Source organism: Branchiostoma belcheri, unplaced genomic scaffold (assembly GCF_001625305.1).
Source record: "Branchiostoma belcheri isolate BF01 breed outbred unplaced genomic scaffold, Haploidv18h27 scaffold104, whole genome shotgun sequence".
Taxonomy (NCBI): Eukaryota; Metazoa; Chordata; class Leptocardii; order Amphioxiformes; family Branchiostomatidae; genus Branchiostoma; species Branchiostoma belcheri.
Window position 1 is genome coordinate 924434 of NW_017802425.1, and position 18200 is coordinate 942633.

Genomic DNA, 18200 nt, shown 5'->3' on the forward strand with positions numbered 1-18200 from the left:
AATGTTCCACATACTTGTCACGTATAACTCACAGTGGAATCTGTTATCTCTAATGCAGTGTGAATTTGAAAGTACAAAAAGGATTTGGGAGTTGTCGGACGGCGTGAAGTCGTTGCCTTTTGTTCCTTTTTTTTACCAAAACGCCGCCATTTTCCCTTGGGCCTCTCCGGTGCGCCGCAAAAACCGCAGAAAACAATCTAACCAGAATATTAGCGACAGGAACTTGGAACGTTACCAAACATCACAGAACCGTGGCGTGATACGGTCGTCGTGTTCTCATTGGCTAACAGCAGAAGTAAGTCATGTTTACCGACCAATCGTGAGGCTGCAATTCTTTTCCAGCCGTCTGATTGGCTGACGGCAAACATCAATCATATTTATTCGTCAAGCCGACTCCCGGTAAATGAGATGGTGGATGACGACATCCCAAGCGCCTGAAATGCTTTCTCAAATAAAGTCGGTCCTGATTTCCATAGAAGATCGATATGTTTTTGACAGCGTAACCCTCTACCGGGGATACGGCGGGCTTATAGAAGGGGCCCTTTCGTCTGTTGTAACCATACACATTCTAGTTACTGTTACATCAATGTAGCAATTCTGAAACATCACAAGAACACGTTACATTGTACGTTCATGATGGTTAGCCATCCGAGATTGAATAGTAGTATTTTTTAAAAAGCTGTACCACTGAAAAAATGCAAATTTACAAGGATTTTAGATGCCGTCCGGTATATTTTTAATGTACATCCGGACATTTGTACAAAGACAATGTGGCGTTGCACTCAAGTTTACAAAAGCAATATTTTAGAAAAAAAAACACAGCAAAATGACATTAACAAAAGTTATATGATAAACAACACAGTACAACCCCTTTACCCAGAAGTGTTATTAACTATTGAGCTATTAATTTTATGAACTATTGAGCTATGTATTTATGATATATATATGTATTAGTACAGAATGCAGTGTGAAGTAGATCCTTTTAATTGATCTAAGGTAAGTGTTAAAAAAATAGGATCACTGAAGATGGATGCTGGGCTGCATTTAAAATGTCTGTTAACATTTGAGTGGTATAATTTGAATTGTATCACCATACGTTTTATTGTAAGTCGGTACAGCCATATAAAATCATGGTCGTGATTATGCATACGAAAAGAAGGCAGTGGGTGGATTGACGAACAGAAACCTTGAAGAATGTGGAATTATTCCTGGAACTGATTCCGCCCTATTACTGGAATACTGATCCTATTACTTTGGAATGTAAATTTTCTTATTGTTTTTTTAACTTCGTTGTGATGAATGATAAGAGGTAACCGTTACATGTGATCACGTGACCTGTCCCATGGGTACGCCGGTCTACGTGCCAACCCTCCGGACTCTACAGCTGAGTTGCTGGTTACCTGTACTGTGTGTTAACCTTCATACGTATATGGATTCAGTAGAGGGGTAGAAAGGGGAAGATAACTGTAACCGCAGATAGGCCTTAAGGTCAATTTGGCAGCCTGAATAGTCTAACTAGGGTAAACCCACTTAGGGCTGTCACAACAAGTTCTCTGCAAGGGTTCTGTTCTACCTCCGTTGAAAGTATGTCCAGACTATGTTTTCAGTTGTGCTAGTGAATTCACAACAACTCTGAATAAACAAGAACACTTCCCGGAGGTTTGAAATTTTCTTGTTGTGTTGGTGCAGACATCAGCTCAACATAGCCTCCATCAGGGGGTGCGGATCGTAGAATTCGGCAAAAAAGGGAAGAATATTTGACCAGGAGAGTCGGTCCGCGGGAAAGTTAAGCTCTCCTGGCCACCCCCACCCCCCATTTGGTTAAATTTTTACTTATTAGCCCACGTTTAGGACTAGTCTAGACTAAGTTCGACCGTTTAGACTACATCCTGCAACATTACACCACAATCTGTCCTGTTTTCCCGCGTGTGAAATATGTGCAAACTACATGTGCTCATCACATCAACTACAGGCTGGGTAACAGGCTTCTCACATATGGTTATTCTCGTGTTTAACTCTCATTATTACCTCCATGAAATGTGTCATGGAGGTTATATTTTCAGTTGCGTTTATCTGTCCGTCCTTCCGTCTGTCTGTTGGTCAACAAGATAACTCAAGAACGCCTGGATGGATTGGTTTTTATACTTGGTGTGTTGGTAGGGTGTGACGAAAACTGGAAATGATGAGATTTTGGTCCCCCTAGTGGCTTCCCTTGGTACTGCAGCGCAACTTCCAGTTTTGATATCTCGCGATCTGGACATCCTAGGGTCATGAAATTTTGATGGAAGGTAGCTCTCGTGCTTGGGAAGAAGTCATATGAGTTTGGGCCCCCTAGCGGCTTGTTCTGGAACTGCAGGGCACTTTCTGGCGAAATGTTTAAAAGCCAATAAGTCCAGACAGGAACAACATATTTTCATTATTTTTGGTGTGTAGGTAGCTGAGAGAGAGATGTACATAATTAAATGCAAATTATGCAAATGAGGACTTTATTTGCATAATTAATGAGGAAATTCTATAATTACAGTGTTTTACATTATACTATGTAACCTATGGCAGGCGGAACTTCAACAGATACTAAGTATGCAAATGATGACCTAATTTGCATAATTAATGTGAAAATTCTATGATTTCGTAATGGTAAATGATGAGAATGTCATACTTGGGACATCTGTAAGTTAATCAAAAGTTAACATACATCACGATGCATATATCATGTTAATGCAGAGGTCATTTGAACAATTAAAGAAGAAATTTACATTTACATATCAAGATCATATTTCATGGAGGTATGAGACCTCGGAATTCTAGTTAACGATAATACGTTCACCGTGTTCTCGATATAAATGTACATTTTAATTGACACAACAAAAGTACATACAAACGAATGAATACAAATGCACCTTCAAGCAAGTATATGGATAATTCAACATTTTATCGTTATTTACATTTACTAGTTCAAAGGTCTACATTCTTTAATGTATTTGCCCATGTGTACACAGCACTGGTTATCTTCTCCTGGAATCTAAGAGAATTTTAGATGTATCCAGAGGTACCTGTAATAGAGGTGGGACCTGAAGATGTTGGTAAAATAAATAGCCTTAGACTGAAAGGCAATTTATGGTTATTACCTTTCCCTGCAACTTACATCGATATCTACAACTGAACTTGAGTTCAGGACGAATGCCTGCAGCACCAGAGACAAATGGCTGTCGGAGTTCTCGACTTTCTCGACAAGCTAAAGTGACTGAGTCTGCATGATCTGGACCGCTTCGCGTGGCCGAGTGACCAGGCTAGTAGACACGACTTGGAGAAGTCACGGGTTCGATCCCTGACATCCTGGACGCTGTGGGAAACACACTTTACAAGACCTTCCTCACTCCACCCAGGTGTAAAATGGGTTCCTGACTTTGGTTGGGGTAAAGTCGGTGGAAGGAAAGGAATGGGTTCCGCCTTCCTATATCGTGCCCTGGACACCGTGGATTAACAACCTACTACCTCACAAAGCCTTATTCAGCTATACTTCCCACAAACACATCAATGAGGTCATATTCGGTGTATTCGATGATATATATATTTTATCATATCTTTTTTGCATGTTTTGGGACATTAAAGTTTCCCATTGTTCGTCTCTAGTCTTTTATGGTGTCGTGTTGATTTCTGATGTTTTCCTGTGAGGTGACGTCACATGCAGCATGCGCGGGGGAGACATAGTGTGACGTGGCAGGATGTGACGTCACATGATGTTTTTTTCTGACACTCTGGAAAGGACAACACGTGATCGATCGGCAAAACTCTTGTATGTGCTGAATAAGTTAGAAGGATTTTACTCATTTTTGGACAGAAAGGTTGGAAATCGGAACGAAAACATGACGGGAGAAGAATCAATAGAAAGCAATTTTCACATTTTGACTGCAGAAATGGACTGCAGAACACTCAATAAAAAACAGCACCCTACCTTCCTGAAAAAAACATCTAAAATTCCTAAAATCCTGTCTCCTCATAACTGTCCCTGTTAGTCCGCAAATACTTTCACCATGCTTGTAAATCAATGCATACTTAGGTACACCTTATTTTATTCGGTACCAGGTAGATGTAAAAATCAGCTTGTGCACCTAACAAACCTATGTTGAACTTCACCGTGTAAGTGTTCCCTGATACTAGAATATCAGTGCCGCGGCGGGCGCTGACGGATGGAAGTGTAGGTGGAGATGTAGGGCAGGAAGTGACGTCACACGTTTTATAACAAGATTGTCAGCTAAATCGGACTATAACCTGATGTGGAGGACAGTCTGGCCTGAAAAGTTTTAGATCTGCTGATTTCTTTTTAGTGTTGTCTCTTATGCTTACCTATTTGTTGATAAGTTTTCAACAGGTACAGGAAGCATATATCGCCGTGGAATATCATAGAATAGGATAACAATCTGGATTAGTGAAAAGTAACCCTAGATAGTCAGATGCAGAGATACGCAAGCGCGAATATTTATTACATGGAAAGAGTTATTGATACTGATGAAGGCTCGATTCTCAAAGACACGTTAGAAAAGACCACTTCGTATCTGCCATCCTTGTCAAAGTTGCCAGTCCATAAAGGTTTAGCGCCACCTGTCGGAGCAAACCGCAGGATGACGAGAACGAACATTAAGCATATGCATGACCTGGACCCTTGCACTGAGAATATCAAAGACGCCCTCTCCCGGCTCGGATACAAAGTGCCTCGAGTGGATGTCACAACAGACATCTTCGTCGAAAGACACTGAAACACCTTCTTCGAAAAATTTTATTTGGTTGGAATACAGAAAAACCAAGAATTGCAAGGTGTTATGTGTGACCAGCAAAAGAACAATAACTAGCTGAAGGCTATACTGACGACGTCGGTTTCATAATATTCAGAACCGCATTTTATCCAAGCCTTCAGAAAATGACCTTTGTATCTTGCCCACAAATATCCCCATGGAGAATCCCACCCACAGAAACAACAGCACAACCCCGGCCATGCACAGGATAGAATAATCATCAACCACCGCGGGTGTACAGATCGACATGTTCTCATCTCTCCAAACTGTGGGGACTCGGAGACTTTTCCCCGCCCCTGTGAACGGCATGTGCATTCTCTCGTCTCTAACTACCTCCACCCTGCCGGGTCGGCTGGACTTTGCCGTACTCGGGTCATAGTCCCCGTCCTCGCACACGAAGTCCTTCGGGGTGAGGGTGTCAAAGGCCCGCCCCTTGAGCTTGGGCGGTGCGTTACACACCATGATGTGGGGAGAGTCGATGGTCGGAGCGGTGTTGTTGTTGTCGATGTGTTCCTTCAGCCAGCGGAGGTGACAGTCACATGTCCACGGGTTGTCCCAGATAAACACCTCGGACAGTCGGGGCAGAGTTCTGCACAGAAAGCAAAGGAGAAATACTCCGTGAGGGTCAAAACTAAAATGGCCAGCCTTAAGCTTGGTTGTTGCTTCACAGACCCTACATCCTCCCGATTTCTGAAGTTTTTAAACACTATAGGAAATTGAAGGTAAAATCTTAGCTGTTAAACAACTAATGCCAGGTGTCAATTACCAATGCATGTTACATAGGAACAGGGAACTGATCTTATACATTGTGTCTAAAAGTGTGTGTTCGACCTGGCCAGCTGTCAACAATGTGTTATACTACAAACATATCAATTTGAGCGGAGGAATCCAGTGGACAATTTACCAATAGAGAACCAAATTTAAAAGGAGGTGACGACTTACTTTGTGTCTAGAAGTACGGGGTCTAGCGTGGTCAGCTGATTACCGTCCAGCCAGAGTGTGGTGATGTTCTTGATATCGTGGAAGGCTCCTGTCGGGATGTACGGGATCCGGCTGCTGCCCATGTACAGCTCCCACATGCCGCTCAGTCCGCTCAGCGTCGCGTTCGTCAGGCGGTCGATGCTGCAGAAATCCGCGTCCAGGATCTGCAGTTTCCCCAGACCGTCGAACGCGTCGTCCCCGATCGTCGTCAGGGTGTCCTGCTGCCAGACCTGGATCGTCTGGAGTTCCGTCAGGTTGGAGAAGACTCGGGACGGAATCTCCTTGATCTTGTTGCCGACCAGGTCCAGGTCCGTGAGAGTACCGGGAAGGTCCACAGGCACGCGGGTCAGCTGGTTAAACCTTAGGCCGAGGTATTGGAGCTTGGTCGTCTTAAACAGGCCGTCAGGCAGCTCAGTGATTTGGTTAAACCCGATACTCAGACCTGTGAGATGGTGTTGGTACTCGAAACTCCCAGGAGCGATGTTCTCGACTTGGTTGTTTTCAAAGTCCACGTACACGAGTTGGGGCAGGTGTCTGAAGCTGTCCTCGGTGACGCGTGTGACCTTGTTGTAGTCGAAGTACAGAGTGTAGAGTTGAGCAGGCAGATTTTTCGGAACGTCGGTAAAGTTTTCGTTCGCGGCCAGGTTGAGAACTCCGAGGAACGGCAGATCGTCGAACGTCCCGGGCAGAATCGCGTCGTCAGTCAGCTGGTTGGAGCTGAGGTCGATACCGACGAGTGATTTCAGCCCCGCGAAGTCGGTTCTGGAGAGCTTAGCGATGCCGTTCCCGGAGAGGAGCAGTTGCTGCACGTCTGTCGGAATCCCGGCGGGGACAGACGTCAGGTCGGCCCGGCTACAGTTCACGTACTTCTCCCCGTCGTTACTGAAGCACGCACATGGCTTGGGGCACGGCTCCCACCCTGCTGCTGCTGAGGACAACAAGCTAAAGCCTGCTACAAATAGAACTATAATTTTCAGGGCCACCATATCGGGAGAAACAGAACAGTCGGGAGGGTTAGAGAAATACTGGTTGAAGCTGCGGAGTGTCCAGACCACTGCAGTAGAACACAGTGGAAGATGATATCGGGATAGCTGTTGGGTAACTGTTTTAATGACGACGTGGCCAGAGGTCACCCTACTCCAAAGTACGACAGACGTTGTTGGCTTTTGCCCTATTTTTTTACGCCACTTGTTTGTCTGATTACTCAAGGGGAACAAAGGGAAAAGGTCATGCATCGTCATTTATTGAGTTTACTCGGTGCAAGAAGCGGCATGACAAAGACTTTGTCTAAAATACTACTGAGACTCGCATGATGAACTGTAGCTCAATCAAAAGTCTTTGCCCAGAATCATCAGATATTAGATATCACCGCTGATTACTGATTACCGATATTACTGTGCACTGCTTTTTCACACATCGCACCTTCCCGAAGCAACGGTGAACAAGTTAGGTCAAGTATTTTATAAATTACTGCATCAAATTGTTCATGTTCTTGTGGGATTCAATTATTTTAGACCCGGAAAGCGTCCCGGTAGATACCCTCATTTTCCAACCCCACAGGACAGAGATAATACCTTCAGGGTGACCTTGCTTTTTTTGGCACGGTTGTTATTGAGAGTCCGACTGGGTGCCGGAGGGAACAGACGAGTTACAGCCAGTGTTTATAATCCGTCCCTTTGTTCATGATACAGTTACATTGCTGGCGGGCAAACTTCCCGTACAACTACTGCAGCTACATAATTTATCCCAGAATAATTAGCGCCGATTACTGCCGCCGTATTGCAGGGAACGCCCCCTTTTCCCAGCCTTCACAATAACAAGTGGCAGAAGACATAAGATATCGTCAACAAAGGTTGGAGACCTTGCACAAGGTCATGTGAGCCAGCTCAATGATGAATTTCCCTTCCTTGTACCTCTGGCTACTTTCAAAGGCGTGCTTATCAGCAAACTATCTACTGTACAGCACATCTACCCTTCCTATTCTTGCCTACATTTCCCCCGGCCGGAATCGGTACATCCACTTTGTCAGACTCATGTTCCTCCTCACTTTCTGACCCAGACTCAGACCAGACGTACACCTCAGCACGGTCTAACACCGCGTACCTGGTCTCATCCTCACTGTCTGAATCAGAACCGATGCTCTCGCTGACTACCTGGTCTGTCTTTACTGTCAAAACGGCTGACAACCATTCGTTCATTACTTGCATTTCTGGCACAGAGTTGTTTATCTCGTATCCCTCTATTTTGTCCAGTTCTCTGTAGTGTTTCTTAGCTCCGAATTCCTGTGGAAATGCACTAGAGCTCTTTGTTTCGTCGGTGTTGTGGATCGTTTCTGTTTTCGTAGAATCATTCCCTGACGACTTAATGCCGCTGTGTTCCTCGCCGACCTGGATGTCCATCTGTGCAGGCTTGTCCTCATGCATCACGGTCTGTAGTCTTTTTGTCGTGACGTCAGTAGTCTCTGGTCTGGGTGTGATGTTGTCAGCATCAATGGTGTCCCCTGCATCCATATCACAGCTATTATAAGGAGTTTTCTCAGCCTCAGTTATCTCTGCTTTAGCCATGGTGTCTTCAGAGTCAGTTGTCTGTAGCCTCTCTGTGTAGTCTGTTTGTGTATTCCCCAGTTCATCAGCGACACTGTCAGTCCCTGTCTTCTCCGCCGTATCAGCTGTGTCATCCACACTGGTCTTCAGTGGCGTGGCGATGTCAGTAGTTTGCAATTCGTGTCCACCATTATCTTCAATTCTCTCCATTCTGCTCACAGTTTTGTCAGTACCAGCCGTGTCCTCACGATCGTTGTCCTTCCCTGCGTCCTCTCCGGCCACTAAGCCTGAAAGTTCTGCTGTACTACTTTCTTCGTTGGTAATGTTCTCATGACGTGATTCTGGTTTAAAGATTTCACATTTGATTGTTGTTCCGTCCACGTCCTGGTTTTGGGTTTTCATCCTATCTTTTTCGCTGAGAACAGCTGTTGCAATCGACCAGGGAACAGTCTCAACAGTGGGATCTATATCGAAAATCATCCCACTGCTGGGGTCACTTAACGTCATGTGGATGTATTTTTCGATGTCTGTCGCTGTCGTTTCCACTTCGTTAGCACCAGTCAGAGTTCTTATATTGTTGGCGTTGATGTCGTTCCGTTCGTTTACGTCCACATCATTGTCACCGGAAGTAGTCATAGACATCCGAAGTAGTTTGCCAGCTTTATTTTTAACTGATGCAGTAATGTCCGGTTCGGTCTGTCTTTTCTCGATACCCCTGACCTCTGTTGTCTCCCCTCCCGAATGTACCATAGCTGACGGCACGATGTGGGCTGGTTGTGCTACTTTGTCTAGCTCATTGTCGCTAGTTATGACTGTTGCCTCGGGGGTGGTGTCTGTACTAGGTGGCTTTGCCTCTGTCGTTACTCTTAGTGAGATGTCCACATCGATTACATTACTGGTGTCAAGTTCAGTGTCAACATTTTCTGTCTCTTCAGAGAGTACATTTTCTGTGTCAAACTTTGTTTTTGCTGAACTATCAGCTGAAAAGGGGATGATGTCTTCTTTGGTCGCTTCTGCCTTGAGTGGAGGTTTGTCCTCCGTCGCGCCAGCTGGACAAAGGCTGTCGGGCACTACTGTCTCATTCAAAGTAGCAATATCTTCTCTCGAGCAATCTAGTAACGTGTTTATAGAGGGCCCCTCGCTTTCAGTCCCTTCTGATGAACCGACAGAGTTGTGGACGTTTGTTTCGGCTGACATGGTAGTTGCGGTTTCCGCCGGTTGCTTACCCGACGTAGACCTTGTATCGACAATGTGTACTTCCTGTCCGCTTGTCTCATGCTCTGTTGTATTCGGCTCTGTTCCCGAGCTGTCGGAGTCCGAGAGTTCCAGGATTACTGACAGTCGCCGTTGAAGGGTGCTTCTCACATAAGGGCCGGCGATACCGAAACACGAAGCGATGACAACAGCCTCGTTTGGTGTGTCTGACCCTTGCCCCTGTAGAAACGGCGAGAATGCTTCCGGGCTACTCTCAGCCATGTCTTCAACAAACACGTCTTCGTCTTCGTCATCGCTGTCGTAGGACTCGTCACCCTCCCCGTAACTGTCGTCAGTGCCGTACTGCGCGTCCTCCCACTCGGCCTCCTCTACAAACACGTTCCCTTGAAACCCTGCGTCTAACCAGCGCATCAGGGACTTCTCTATTTGTCCCTGTCTAACAAGATCTTTCTGAACCTCTGTCCCTGTCCCTGCTTCTGTCCCTACCTGTTTCCCCGGCAATGGTTCTTCTGGGTCACCGCCCAAGGGAGCAAATCTACCGTCTTTTGTCATCTCCAGATGCTCAAGGTCACACATCAACCCGTTTTTATTGCCAGTGTCCTTCTCGTGATAGTCTTCCTCCATTATCTTTGTTAGAACAGGGGACACTTCCAACTCGTCTGCTATAGACCACCGTCTGTCGCCTTCACTGGGCGACCCTGATGACGACTCGGAGTGGGAGCGCCACAGGAGAGTGTACCAGTCCCCTCGCTGTGTGGGCCGCACGGGTTCGTCCTCCTCCACCTCCATAATCACCAGCGTGTCCAGCTGAACCTCGCTGATGAAATCCTCGTGTTCCTCCTCGTTCGACAGGAACCAGTCCTCCAGACTGCTGCTGTGTTCTTCGCTTGTTGTGGGCGTGCTAGTACTTCCCGCCTGAGGTGTGTCAGTCTCAGACTCTACCGCGGTAACCGCCGAACTCTCGTCTGCTGCGGCCTCCTGACCTGCGACGTCACCGGACACGTTCCCGCGTCCACGAGAGAAGAAATTGTACCACGACAGCCTGTTCTTTGCTCCAATGTCTGAAATGGCCCGTTGTGGTTTAGAATCAACATCTTCCGAACTAGCGTCCTTGTCTCCTTCACCCTGTGCTGTCACAGTCTGGTCTCCCATGTTGTTCTGTTTGCCCGTCAGTCGGCCGTTGAACCCACATGAAGTGGCAGACTAGGTCGGTAAAACCACCGACAAACCGCCGCAGGCCAGCCGACCTGGGCCTTGTAAAGCATTGTGCGGGTCACCTTGGATAACGCACACTCGATTCTGGCGCAACTGTTTGTACAAAAACTGCAGAATTTTCCCGTCACCTCGGAGCAAACATGTTGTTGTCATTCGTCCCCGCAATTCTTGGGTCATTTCCTCAAAAGGTCGGACACATGCAAATTATCCGACTCATTAACTCAGGGACGTACCATTCCAACCAGTAGGGGTGTTACATTAAACTTTTGTCTGACAGAATCTCTTAACACTATTTGTGAAAAAACCTCACACCGTTTTCCACGGTTTTAACCTGAAAACAGAATTCCTTCGTCATCAAATTCGGAGAACTTGAGCTGTCATTCCTTCGCGATTGTCGACTGGTTTTATAGGCACACACACGCACATCTTACTACCGTCGGCTGTTGAAAAACTGGTTTTGCAGTAATTAACTCACCGAGATACCTATTTATGGGACAAGCTATTGCAGCAGCTCAAAAGTACGACTCGCTTAAAACGCACGTTTAAAATGTCAGGTACTTAAGTACCTTCTCTCGCTGATCCTTTAATGATGACCTATGCTATGTTGCAGTCAAAACATGATGTAAAAATAGCATCGCTAAACAACTACATAGATTTTGGTTAGTAGTACAGGAAAATAAGACACCAACCACGGTACAATCCATTCAAGTATTTACCAAAGTACACCTTGAGTGGAGTTAGGTAGACTGCGCTAGACCAACTCAAATCGTACAGAGACACGGGATAATTGCTGTCAGTCACGTGTACAGTCGCCAAAGGCGCTGCTCTACTGATCTTTTATGGAGTGGAAAGTCTTAGTTTTAAACCTGAGACTCAGTGAATTTTGTCGCTCATGTTTTTACATGTCAGTGAAGGTCGTCCCTGATGATCTGTTCTTGCATTCCTTACATATCAACGCTTTTTTGTTTTGGGAGGCAAAACTACCTTTATGCGCTAGTAGAGGGTCGATAACCCCATTAGGGCAAAGCAGCTTGCAAAACATAGCTACATTGTGTTTAGGGCACCTGAATCTGTTTGTTAGTTTGTCTTAAGGGGCATTGTGTAACATGTTTTCAAACATTGAAATATTTTATTTCAAAAATTCAATTATTCCACTTTACATATTTGTACAATTATCTCTCATTTCTCTTAGTTACATGTACCAACAACATCAGATATTCTCTTTAAACAACGTTATCAGTTTTAATTCGTGTCTTAAAGTTCAGTCAGCAATGTTGGAAAAGCAGTTTCAGCAGGAACCCCAGTCCTACATGTACGTACAGTCGGGTGGGGAGGTGAGCTGTCCGCGGTTGCCCCCCGGTAGCTGCCGCCTGGTTGTGCAGAAGAACGTCTGAAACAACAAGACGGTACAGATCTCAGTTCTGGTGAGCATAATGATGCATCTGTTTTGACGTATTTTGGCTTCGCTCTGACGAGAGAAAGTTACTATTTAATTTTTAGTGTAATGCCGGCATGCCACAGAGTTTTAAGACCTTTTGTGATAGGCTAAATCATCGATCAAGACAAAGATCAGCAGCGTTTGACAGCTATAAACTGTATTCTAACATGAGATTTTGTTATAACATTCCTTTCAGACCATGAGAAGTTTCCGCCAGCTGTACATGTGTTCTATAACGCAATCATTCTGCAGTATCTCCGACATAAGTGTAAAAGATCTGCTACGAGTGTGATTTCAAAGACAAACATCCCCAGCTGACCTGTTTGTTCCTGCAGTTGCCAGAGGTACTCCCGCCAGAAGGCACAAGGCCTGGTCCTGGGCCACTGCGCAACTCGGACCGGCTGTGTGTCCAGTACGATGTAGGACTGGTCCGTCTGGTTGTAGGGTGGCCACGTCTCGGTCCCAGGATCATTGGGGTCCCTAGAGAAAAAATACAGATTATTTTGAAACTAACTTTTTACAAATCACATAGAAGTATACGTAGTTAACACCAAATAATTTCAAACAACTTTCCAATGGCATAAGAGTGAGCCCTTACCCTGTCTTCGCAAAGTTGGTCCAGAATCGCATCATTGTCCTGGATAGTCTGTCTTCATCTGGGGTATAATTCTGAGATGAATCTAGGGGCAAACCGAAGACCATTGCGATTTCAGAGGTGTGTTGAGCTCCAGTCCATGGCGGTGGGGGCAGAGTTGATACGACGTGGTTAAACTGGTACATGTACACCTTCCCGCCGACACGAGCACGTGCAAGGCTGGCTTCTATCACCGGGCACTTGAAGGAGTAATCCCCGACCATGTTCTCCGCGGCGTCCCGGTACACTGCCGGGTTGTCCAGGCCTCGCCAGTCCGTGTACTCAAACGCCACAGCGTCGGTTCCAAACTCATTCAGAGTCGGCAGGAGCGCTTGGATAGTTTTGATGTACTGGTTCTTGTTGATGAAACTGTCCGTTGAACGGTTGAAACCCAGCGATGTTTCCCTAGCTATGAACAAAGAACCTTCATTGGTTGTGAAACCAGCCATGACGTCAACAGTGGGAGGGGGACGTTCTTCGGCCATATCTGACGGGTGAGAGGGCAGAAAATTCCCATCAACCACCGGGGTAAAACCAAAATCCAAAAGAGCCTGTGGTTGGTTGTTCACAATGTCCTCCGCAGAACGACTTTGCAGACACGCCACCATGTCCTGGACCTCGGGCTGCCGACAGCCCAGGGCGGAGCCGAGGGCGCGGCCTCGGGCCATGGCGACGTCCCTCGGTGTAAGGGCCCAGTTGCAGAAGGCCGCTCCGCTCTGTAGAATGGCGCGCTGGTACAGACTACTGCTGGAGGGGGACAGAAGGTGGAAGTGGGCACTAGCGCCACCTGGAGCGAGAGAGAAGCGTTGACAGATTGAAAAAAAATTACGACGGAACACACAATGCGTCGAGTTTCAACGACAGCTCAATCAATTTTTGTGCTAAATATGCTTTGAAAGGCTATGTCAGTAATTGGAATTATAATGATATGTATGCGGAAAAGAAGATATCACAAAGTACCTGCACTATTGCCGAAAATGGTCACCCTGTCCGGGTTCCCCCCGAACCTCTCTATGTTGTCCTGTACCCACTGTAAGGCCAGCTGCTGGTCCAGCAGTCCCATGTTCCCTGGGGCATCGTCCGTCCCGAGGGCCAGGAACCCCAGGGCCCCCAGCCGGTAGTTCATGCTGACGACGATAACGTGTTCTGTGGCGGCCAGGAATCGCCCGACACCGCGGTCTCCCCCGGTACCTGACCCTTCGACAAACCCTCCCCCATGGATCCACACCATCACAGCGCCGTAGTGCGGCCGGGACGGGGGCTGCCACACGTTCACGTACAGGCAGTCCTCGCTACGATCCGTTGGGTTGTAGAGGCCTAGCTTCTGATAACAACTCCTGGGCATTTCCGTCGCGTTGTAGACTCCCTGCCAAGGGTCGGGCGGGACCGGCGGCTTGAAGCGCAGCTCCCCTACAGGCGGCTTGGCGTAGGGAATCCCCAGGTAGGCGTTCACCTGTGTGCCCGACACGTCCAGGACGGTTCCCCGGACGGGGCCAGCCGGCAGATCAACCAGCGGCTCCAAACTACAGACAGATAACACCGTCGCCAGAAGCGACAGTACCACACATGTCGTACCATTACCAGCCATTGCTTGTATAGCGCAGTTTGCGACCCGCCTATGACCTCACTTCAAATAGGTAGACTTTGATCGGGGTGAGAAAACATTGCTATCAGGACGGAGCAGGCTAGGCACAGTCACAGTGTGCAGTCGAGAAGCCCACACGAGACCAGCATTGCTTTAAGTGGTAAATGCAAAGCCCATTACACAGAACTGTTTATCGTTGCTTAATCGTTGTTATTTTCAAGGTTATAAACCTACGTTACAAGTCATGGTGATGTTGCACAATGTGATGTTTTCATGTGTCATGTTATTTCATTTCTAACCCTGAGTGGCCTGTATCTGATATAGCCTCTAGTGTACATACATCTCTATGGCACATGCCTATCGCCAGGGTTCTTAAAGTGCCACTCATTCATTTTTTACCTGTTTACAATTTACGGCGGAGGGAGGGCGGAGAACTGAGGAGTGCCCGTTTACCTGTTCTCCGGATAACAACAAAACACTTACTACAGGTATTAGTCTGCGGCTGTCTCAGATGTAACACGTGGATAATTTGACGTATGAATCCACCGTGTGGGGGAGGAAGGCTTTGAAGCCGAATTTTTAATCACTGAAATCAAAGTTGCTTTTGTCAAAGAAAGAGCAAAGTGGAAGCCTGGTGGCCATACCATCATGGCATCCCCGGTATCTCTACGGTGCTAGAAGTGTTGCCCGTCCGCCCAGTCCCATTACCGCATTACCCGGGTTGAACAGGGTCGGATTCTATTAGTAACTCTGGCTTGAAAGATAGGCTGTAAGAAAGAAGTTGTAAATTTCTTCATCTCATTTTCAAAAGCACCAGGGTCAGGACATACGTACGTAAACAATGTATTGCATCATATATATATACATATGATTTCAAACACAACGTACATTACAAATGATATTGTATTATCATTCCTTACCTTTAACTCTTACTAAAATAACACTGTAGACTATCCAATTGCCTTTTCTCAGAAGAAAAAGGAATATTTTGTATGCGTCACTCTGTGAGCCTTTTGTTCATCCCACCGAAAGTCTTTACAGAGGCGACATAAAAGACCAAAATTGATTAATAAACTGCATTCAAATTAATCCCTCTATAGTGTCGGAGTACCGTAGACTATTTCTGATTAATTCTCCGTACACAGTACGTAGTGTTCACAAACCGTCCCTGGTGATTCTGTCGGTCCTGCTGCCATGGCACAGGACAGAACCGAAGAGACGGCCGGTGAAAATGTCCAGGAATTCATCAATCCCATGTATGCCAGCCCCACTGGAGGCTCCTACGATACTTCTGGTCAGTACGGCAGTCAAAACTATATGGTCAGGTGGTTACTATGACAGGATTTTTAATGTTTGCGAAAATTATCTAAGGGACCATAAAAAAAGTGGCTAGGTGTAGAACTAGAATAATGAGACACTTGAAGACAGCTCATTGAAACGGTATCTCGATAAGCCGAATTTGCTGGTTACTTGGTGTTCTGAAATAAACAAAAGAGTAAAAGGCATATTGTGGCAAACAAGTTTCACATATACATGTAGTAAACTTTTTTCCATGTTCCAGGCGATCCCCGAATCCGCGGACCAAACGGGCGGCAGGATGAAACCGAAGAAGGGAAGACATCAATTGGAGATGAACATGATGTCATCAACCAGCTTAATAGTAACCCCATGTACGGTCCTGTCGGGTGTTCAGGTCAGTATTACATAGGATAGTGGACCTGAATGAATGATTGAATGATAAAAGACCCTTATTGTACATTTGTGTATGGGGGGGGAGTGGCGTGTTAGAGAAAAAGAGGTTGGAGGGAGAGATTGGGCAAAGTTATTTATAAGTTCAGCATTGTCAACTATCTCCTTTGCTACAGGTGTCGCAGATGAAGAACGTGGCTTGTGTAGCCGGGCAAGTGGTTTTCTGCCACCGCCGGTTACCGTTGTCAAGACGATTGTCGTCATGGCAATTATAATAATGACATCGACTCTGGCGCTCACTCTGTGGCACATCAACACTCCACATCCGGATGTGGATTCGGTGAGGGTTTTTTTGTGTCTCGGTTGCTCTTACAGTGAATTATGCTGTGTCAAAGCAGTCGGAAACATGCACACTATCTGACTAGTGGCTACATTATGAGAAAGATGAGAAAGTGTGATGGTCAACAATTCTTACAATTCATTAAATTATCACAATGCTCTCAAACTTTGTACTGACTCGACGGATATTTTGCATCTCAACGCCAGGTTGTGAAATTGGTCTTGAAAGAGATCCACAACCGATCTGCACTCTTCTGCCGCACAATGACTGAAGAAGCTTTTCAAGATCGCACCAGCCCTCAACTCTCGACCATTGAGAGCCGCGCAGCCCGGGTCAGCCGTCTGCAGAACCGAGTGTCCACCCTTCTTCAGGAGCAGCTGGACCAGGAGCGAACCCTCCGCACTCAGCTGGCGAACCTGACAACTGCCCTGTGCAAGGCAGCGCCGGACCGAGGTGTGTACAGTTGAGTTACAGAACGTGTGGGGGGGGGGGGATTTCTTGACCACAAATCACAAAAAGGTCATACACAGGTAGCTCGCAATATAACTTCCCCTGCAAAGTACTGAAAAAGTACTATGATGGAAAATACACATTCCAGTAAAAAGCGTTCATAGAGTACATGGTGAAACTCCGGTGTCGATGTTTTCGTTTGATTACGTGCTGTTTAGTAACAATTGGCGTTTTTTTGCAGGAAAGCTGTTCCACGTGACGTCACCAAAGGGCAGGTACAGGTACAGCTTGGATGAAGCTCGCCAGGCATGCGCAGAGAAGAAAGCCGTCCTGGCGACCTATGACCAGCTGCACGAGGCCTGGCAGGGCGGGCTGCAACGGTGTGACTGCGGCTGGCTGGCGGACGGGAAGGCTTACTACCCGATGCAGGAGCGCAAGTTAGTATTTAAAAATCACGAGATGGCCTAAAGATGGTTAAGGAGCAGAATACAGAGGGCCGTTATGCAGAGAAAAGTAACAATTTGTTTATTGTATTTTACATGAACAATACATAATGAAAAAGGAATAGCATGCAGCAACTGATAAAAACATAAACCACGTATCCAAAATACGTAAGTAGAAGCAAAATCTATAGCAAGGCATGAAGATAAGTAATCTCTATCTAATGAGAAAAACGAAAGAAATCAAATGTCAAAACAATGTGACACGAAAACGTACTTCTATTGGCTAACAAGAACTGACGTTCTCTGTTTTGTTTTGTTTTGTTCTGTTTGTTTCAGCCGACATTGTGGTAACCTGAGAGGCGTCGTCAGGTGTGCCCTGCAGCCCACACGGAACGCCTGGTGTTTCCGCTCCTTCTGCACAGCCAATGACTGACCAGGTCAAAGGGCAGATTGAGCAGGAGTACAACATGTAGCTGGGTGCTGTTTTGAGTGAGCTTGTTTAGGGGGAGTCATCATTCACGATGTAGGGTAGTAAACCGTTATGTGTTCCCGAGAATCTTGTAACAATGTAGGAAATCGAGATTTGTAGAAGTGGTTTCCGGTAGGGTTTTACTACATGTGTTCAGTTGGCTATATTACTGACGTATTCCAAACTGCTCTAGTGTACCAGCATCTGTCAGACACATGCCTAACGATATCACAGGGTCTTGTTTTAACGGGTGGATTATTTATGGCCGGGCGTTTGTTATACCTGAGGCAAATTTAAACATCTGTTTACGTATTCTTAGGACAACAACAAAACACTTACTACAGGTATTAGTCTGTGGCTATCTTAGATCTATAGATGTAACACGTGGGTAATTTGAAGTATGAA

At 46.2% G+C, this 18200-nt stretch overlaps 3 protein-coding genes across 3 annotated transcripts; all 3 read right to left on the bottom strand.

Annotated features, from left to right (window-relative positions):
• Positions 1-4561: 4561 nt before the first annotated feature.
• On the bottom strand, positions 4562-6860 carry LOC109475937 (platelet glycoprotein V-like). The gene is made up of 2 exons (XM_019776750.1): positions 5736-6860; positions 4562-5382 (listed from the first exon to the last, which is right to left on the bottom strand). The coding sequence occupies exons 1-2, from the start codon at positions 6758-6760 to the stop codon at positions 4887-4889; spliced, it is 1521 nt and encodes a 506-aa protein (XP_019632309.1). The 5' UTR covers positions 6761-6860; the 3' UTR covers positions 4562-4886.
• An 856-nt stretch (positions 6861-7716) lies between these two features.
• On the bottom strand, positions 7717-11036 carry LOC109476957. Its single transcript, XM_019777979.1, has one exon. The coding sequence runs from the start codon at positions 10682-10684 to the stop codon at positions 7727-7729; it is 2958 nt and encodes a 985-aa protein (XP_019633538.1). The 5' UTR covers positions 10685-11036; the 3' UTR covers positions 7717-7726.
• Positions 11037-11992: 956 nt separating this feature from the next.
• Positions 11993-14407, bottom strand: LOC109475926 (cholinesterase 2-like). Its single transcript, XM_019776742.1, has 4 exons — positions 13780-14407; positions 12784-13606; positions 12505-12665; positions 11993-12137 (listed from the first exon to the last, which is right to left on the bottom strand). The coding sequence occupies exons 1-4, from the start codon at positions 14405-14407 to the stop codon at positions 12013-12015; spliced, it is 1737 nt and encodes a 578-aa protein (XP_019632301.1). The 3' UTR covers positions 11993-12012.
• Positions 14408-18200: the final 3793 nt, after the last annotated feature.

Bases quoted from the DNA above. Each gene is read 5' to 3' on its own strand.
- LOC109475937 (XM_019776750.1), bottom strand. From the start codon at position 6,760: ATGGTGGCCCTGAAAATTATAGTTCTATTTGTAGCAGGCTTTAGCTTG. The intron at 5,383-5,735 runs GTAAGTCGTCAC...CTTTCTGTGCAG, and splicing joins CCCGTACTTCTAGACACAAA to AACTCTGCCCCGACTGTCCG.
- LOC109476957 (XM_019777979.1), bottom strand. From the start codon at position 10,684: ATGGGAGACCAGACTGTGACAGCACAGGGTGAAGGAGACAAGGACGCT.
- LOC109475926 (XM_019776742.1), bottom strand. From the start codon at position 14,407: ATGGCTGGTAATGGTACGACATGTGTGGTACTGTCGCTTCTGGCGACG. The intron at 12,666-12,783 runs GTAAGGGCTCAC...TTTTTTCTCTAG, and splicing joins ACCAACTTTGCGAAGACAGG to GGACCCCAATGATCCTGGGA. The intron at 12,138-12,504 runs GTCAGCTGGGGA...TTGTTGTTTCAG, and splicing joins GCAACTGCAGGAACAAACAG to ACGTTCTTCTGCACAACCAG.